This window comes from Dipodomys ordii, unplaced genomic scaffold (assembly GCF_000151885.1).
Source record: "Dipodomys ordii isolate 6190 unplaced genomic scaffold, Dord_2.0 Scaffold33, whole genome shotgun sequence".
Classification (NCBI taxonomy): Eukaryota; Metazoa; Chordata; class Mammalia; order Rodentia; family Heteromyidae; genus Dipodomys; species Dipodomys ordii.
Genome location: NW_012267249.1, coordinates 8,442,967 through 8,449,314, shown reverse-complemented (window position 1 = coordinate 8,449,314; position 6,348 = coordinate 8,442,967). Strand labels below are relative to the sequence as shown.

Below are 6,348 nucleotides of genomic sequence, written 5' to 3'. Positions count from 1 at the left end.
TGTTTTGCATTTAGGGCCTTGTCTAGAGGGCATGCTAGCTCTTGTTCTGTGAGTCCACAAGTCTGTAAGCACACAGGAGTGTGTGCATGTGTGTGTGCGTGTGTGTGTGTGTGTGTGTGTGTGTGGTGTTGGAAATGCAGTTGCATAAATAAGGGGGCAGGGTGGTGGTCCATCCCAACTGGAAGCACCCACAGTGGTAGGGAAGAGAGTGCTGGTCATAGGCCAAAGCAAGGCTCTGAGCCTTGGTGAGGGCCACCAGGCAGGTACAGAGGCTACATGCTTCTGATCATTGCCTTCTAGGCTTCAGTTTGCCTTGAGGTTTGAGCACATGGCAAAAACCCTCAAAGAGGAGAAAAATGTTCCTTCCCTTTGGCAGGCTTGCCACAGCTCCTGCTGATCTGCCCTTGCAGTCTAAATTCTCTAACTCCAGTTCCTCCAAATACAATCATACTTTCTCCTAGGATGGGTCCAGGGTGGCCCAAGTCTTCAGGTGATGATGAGATCCCATTTAATTAGAGGTAGGAGATGCTCCATGGGTAATTGGAAGCAAAATCATCCACTGAATAAAAGCATAGACAAATTCAGGCAGAATAGGGTTCACATCCCTGCCCTTCCTTGTACTTGCTTTGGAGCTAAGACTAAGTGAGATGATTGATACCTGTAAAGCAGGAAGCTGGCATCAGCCCAGCAGTGACACTGTAACAGCTGCCTTCACTAACATTGAGCTTTGAGGCTTTGACTTCCACAGTCACTAGCCTGGGAAACCATGCCCTCCCTCTCCCCAGCAGGTGGCTGCTGCTCAAGGTCCTTTAGTATGTCTTAGGCTTAAAGCCTTACGTGAGCCATTAGATGGAGACTGTGAACTCACTCCCAACCTGACAGGGATACGTTGGGCAGGTACTAGTCGCTAATCTCTGTGGTGAGTGTTGATGTAGAAAAGGGATAGATGGCTTTCCAGATCTTTCCACTGAAAGAACCCTAAAACATCAGCTCCTGTGAACTCCTAGCAATTCTCATCTTCTTTCTGGGTCTAGTTTTCTGTCCCAGGGGGATGGACAGGTTTTTCCACCTCTAGTCCCCTCTAAAGCTACCATTAGGAAACATGGCAGAAGCTTGCCTATAGGAGGAAAGGCATTCCCATGGCAGGAGACCATGAGGGATGAGGTCTCAAGGCTGGCAGATCCGAGGTCCCAGGAAGTCAAGCTGCAGACAGGCTTCCTATGCTGGCAGTCTGCCTGCCTGGTTCTGACATCCTTGACCCAGAGAGGCTAAAGTCCAGTCAGGAATCACATCGGGGTCTCCTCTGGTCTAATCACATGGAAGGTTCCACTTCAAGGCAAGGGGAGGCCCTGTGTCCCTATTTCCTGCATCTCTTCAAAGGTTTCCAAGATGGTATCTGAAAGCTCATCCTTCTCTCTAGTTGCACTTCATTTCACTGGAATGACTTAGAAACAATAAAATACCACTTGGGCTCCACAGGGTTTGCAAAATATGACAACCAAAAATGGAGGAACCTCCTCCATCGCACCCCCAGGCACAGGTACTAGCCCACTGTATGGACAAGAATGCCAAGACGAGTATGCCCAGAGCCTGGTTCACCCTTGCTCCAGGGCAGGCAGCCAACACAGCCTCTGGCACTGGCTTTGCTTCTTTTTGCTTCCCTTTGGGCTTTTTTTTTTGCCTTAGGTCTTTGGGCTTTTAGCTGCTAGAAACAGTTGAAAGTCCTGTGTCTGTTCCTGCTCCTTTCTTGTAGGAATGGAGAAATAGGACTGGAGGACAATGCTTGCCCATAGCCACAAAGCAAGACAGGGATGCATCCCAGGTCAGCATGGGGCGTCCGTCTTCCACCCAGTCAGAGGCCCTGTCGGCTCCAAACAGTCTTGGCCCCTTGGTGCCAGCCATCTGCAGAGCCTGGGAACACTCAGAGTGTTTAGTTTGGCCTGGAGGCTGCTTTGCCATGAGACAATTTTCCCCAGCATGAGCCCAGGAGGGGGTGGGGACCTGGACTGGGGACTGACTTTGTGAGCAGAATGGGCTCCGAGGCAGGTGGGGGTACTTGAAGGGGATCACCCCCTCCCTAGTCCCACCTCATTTCCCTGGGACTTCTTCCAAGCAATAAAAAACCCACTCAGGCTCCAAGGGAGAGTTTTCATCTTTGGTTTTCAAAGTGTGAAAGAAAATGCCTTTGGGCGCCTTGTGAGACATAGTTTTCATAACTCCTACATGGTCCTGTCTGCTGACGGCAGGGCCAGCTTGGGCCTCAGCTACCCTGAAGTCAGACCTCTGAGCTACTCAGCTCCCAGGCTAAAACATGGAACTTTTATGGACTTCATGTTCTGTAGTTTTAGGTTTGCTTTTCACTAGAAAAGAAAGGATGGAGTCTGAATTAATGATCCCCCCACAGGGAACAATCACTAATCTCCTTAAGGGAATGAGATTCAGTGAGACCCCAGACCAACCCCGGCAGAACCCCTCGCCCCCCCAGGGCAGACAAGCTCCCTACAAGAAGCAGCTTCACTCAAGACTTGCGAGGCTCAAGCAGGACAGAGCCTTGGCCAGCTCAGGCTGGGGAACCAGCTGGCCCCAGCCCATCTTGACTTCTCTTTTGAGCTCAGTTTCCCTATTGCAGAAGTAGGAATAGTAATGAGATGACGCAATGGTAGTGTTGAGCACCGTGTCTGTCAGCACACGACTGGTGATCCATAAATAGAGGACAGTATAGTAATAACAAGACAGAGGCATACAAGTAATAATGATCCTGAAAATAGCCAGCATCATCTCATGTTTTCCAGGTGACAGGCACTGCTCTGAGACCTCATAGAAAGAAGCCTATCCCACCCTCATATAATATATACTTAACATGTAACCAGGTTGGTAATGTGCAAGGGTTTAATTCTACCACGTGGTCTTGAGGGATGGTGGGTCACATCAGAGCCCCCCAGGGAAGTGAGTGAGGCAGGTATCAGAAGTGAGTGGGACAATGGTAGTCTGGGCTGGTGAGGAAGGCGGGGTAGAAGGTCCAGTCAGCCCAACACTGAAATCATAAAGGATCTCACATGGTCCAAAGGCTGACATGGGCAATAGGCAAACCACATGGATTCTGTGGATTAAAAGAGGCACTGGAAGCCACTTGGCCTACCCCCATTCTGCATGCACACTCTCTTCATATAATTTGAGTGGGACAAGAGTGGGCTCCCTCTTCTCCAGATAGCTACTCTGGAACTTCCCAAAGACAGATGCTCCTGTTACATCACACCCATAGACTCCAGGTTGGGAAGATCCTAATGCAAGACTCAATGAGTTCCTGTGGTCAGAACCACCACAGTAGAGTAGAGAAGCAGAATGGAGTGGGTTCCATCGGGCTGTATCACAGAGCCCAAAAGCCATTTGGATGCCCACTCCCAAGCCAAGGTCCTAGCCTGAATTTGTGAAGAGACAGGAGAGTGCCTGGTAATCTTGCACCCACCTAACCACCTGACTGAGGCTAACCTGAGCTGTGTACAGGTATCCTCCAAGATGGTAGGAACGATCCCAGCCCTCACTGTAGTGATTATGGCCTGTTGTGTGACCTTATGGACCAGCCCAGAGAATTGTAGACTAGGTGGCCCCAGATGGCCTTGTTAGTGAACAGTGCATTGGGGATGGGAGCATACATTAGGAACTTGGCAGTGCCCTACATGGAGGAGATCACCATGGGCTGCCTAGCCCATAGACATTGCCTACTTCATGTCCACTAGGCCCAAGAGTAGCAGCCTCTACTTGCTCACCTGCAATAACTACCCTGTATGCCTCACCTGCTAGCAGTACCTGTTCACATGTGAATCTTCTCTGTATAGACCCTTTCTCTTCGAAGCCTCTCCAGTGCCCATCTCCGTGTTTGCTGCTCTTGCATTTCCCTTTGGTTATGAGAGTTCACTGAATCTTCTGCCTGCAGCTCCATCAACCTTCTACCTGTTGGAGCTCCCTGTAGATTGGCCACTTCTTGAGGTCCCAGCCTCTTTCTTCATCTCAAGCTTGTCCCTCATGTGCACAGGTCGACTAGACATCTTTGTAGCCCCTTTCATCTTACTGTCATTGCCCCTGCCCCCCCCAACCCTTGCCTTGTCCTCTCTTTTTGCTCATCTATTTCTGTCTCTTTCCTGGGCCTGGGCCCACTTGGGCCCGTTCATTGGTTCGTGAAGGATGGCACCTCTCACTAACACACCCCACATAGGGCTCGTACCCCATGAACCTACCAGCCCACTTTCCTCTGTGAGCTGGATGCCAGGTAGACTGTGTGAACATATTTTCTCATCTGCTGAAAGGGAGCTATGAGACCAATTTCGAAAGTTTGTTGTAAGGACAAGAACAGTATTTGTGAAGTACTGGATCTGGGGATGCTCATTTTGGCATCTGCTGGTTATGTTGATGCTACATTAAAAAATGATGGTGGTGTTGTAGTTTCTGTTGTTCTGTTAGCAGCCTGGGATGGGAAACAGCAGAGGGCACACCTGTCACAGGTGTGGGAGCTGAGTGCCTGAGAACCCCCAGCCCTGTAATTCTTTCTGCCCTCTCTCTGGACTGCAACACAGGAGTTCGGCTGGACTGCCTGTGGGGCCCCTGGGCTGCTCATCCTCCTCATCCAATCCCTTTGTTTCCTTCTTTTCATAAAGACAGATCTGAGCACCAAAGGCCTCTGCCCAGGACCAGACTTCTGACAGTCACTCTGCCCTGTGTTTCTTCCCTTCCAGCACCACCATCTCACCACCTCCACTGCCTCTCCAGCCCACTCCCAGCTCTGAAACTGCCAAGCCCCTCTTCCAGTTCTCGGACCAGCTCCAAAAGCAGGACTCTTTGGGGCCTGCCAGCAACTCAGCACCTACCCTGGGCCTCCTCTCTGCAATCACCGTAACTATTGCTGCCCCCTTCCTGTTGCATACCCTCGGGCCCTCCTGACCTCGGCCACCACTTCAGAGAAGCCAGAGAAACCACAGTGGGTCTGCAGCCACATCTATTGCCCCTGCTGCCACATTTGGGGGGTACCTGACACCTCGAGGCTGTCCACACAGGACCGCTAGTACACTAGAGCTTTATTGTATCCAAATTACATCTTCTTTTTTGTAGAAGGTCTTAATTTCCCATAGTGCTATGGGGCTCTTTTGTAAAATATGTGTCCATATTAAAAAAGAACAATGTATTTATTCTACTGATAAAACTATTTTTATGTGACCTATGTTGTGATCCCTGAATTAGCCCCAATGCCAACCTAGGAGGGAATCTTAGGTTGCCAAGACATCTGTGACCTCTGACCCATGATCATGGCTTTATACAGTCTTGCTTGTAGATCCTGGGAATGTCCCAGGTTGGAATTGGCTTCTCCCACTGTGGGGATCTCCGAGGGCCAGCTTAGCTTTTGTGAAGCTGTATTTGAAGGCTCAAGGAAGGCATGGATACTGACCGTCCTCCCCTTCCCAGATGTATCTGGGGTCCAGGAAGATGCTTTAGGAAAGAGAATGCTGCTACTTTGAAACCTTGAGTGTCTGTAGACTGGCCCTCCTGATCTCTGAGTGAGTCTTTCAGCCAAATTGGGGGCTGAGGATGAGGGATGCTAGAGCTGAGGAAAGAGACCCCAGTCGTATGGACAGATGGTTACACTGAGATCCAAAGAGAGCAAGACTGCTCAAGTCACAAAGCATGTGGGAGAGTGAGCCTAGGCCTCTCTGTTCCTGTCACTGCCACTGGCCCAGCTTGGGTTCAAGAGGGACTGTTGAAGTCATAGCTGAGTGAAGCAAGCTGGACCAAAGGACAAGGATGGGCACAGAGGCAACTTTAGGGACAGGACTGTTAGGAGTCACCTTTTGTGGTAAAAATGGGAACAATAGCCATTTGTCCAAAGTCAGCAGTGTAGCAGGTATTTCGTGCACCTCCTCCATCACAGATTCTCACACAAGTGCTGTGAGTTAGAATAGTCCCTGTTTCACAGTGTGACATGAAAAGTGACATTTGTCCTGTGGTCTGTGTTCTGCTGTGTTGTCTGTGCCCCGAGGAAGCTCTAAGCGAGGCGGCTCTCATCCAAACTGGTATCTGGGCTTCCCCTGCCAACTACAGAGACTATATGACCAGTTACTCTTCCTCTTGGTCCCCGTGGCCAAGAGCTCTGGCAACAGCATGTGTTATTTGTCTCTGCCCACAACTTGTCACATCTTAGAGCCTAATGGGAGCCTTCACTATTAAATCAGAGGCTAGGGGTAGAAACATAGCTATTGAGCCTCCAGGAGATAGAGCAACCAGAGGGGGCAGGTAGGCAGGTGAGATTCAGAGGGGTATCTAGCTGGTGGCTGAGGAGATAGAGGACCCAGGAGGGCCCCA

General features: G+C 50.2%; 1 protein-coding gene across 1 annotated transcript in view; it reads left to right on the top strand.

Annotated features, from left to right (window-relative positions):
• Trabd2b (TraB domain containing 2B) overlaps positions 1–4,935 on the top strand; it is a 216,264-nt gene extending 211,329 nt beyond the window's left edge. The window contains exon 6 of the mRNA XM_013016800.1: positions 4,731–4,935. Coding sequence (XP_012872254.1) covers positions 4,731–4,935 — 205 coding nt within the window. The remainder of the gene's footprint in view (positions 1–4,730) is intronic.
• The last annotated feature ends 1,413 nt before the right edge of the window (positions 4,936–6,348 follow it).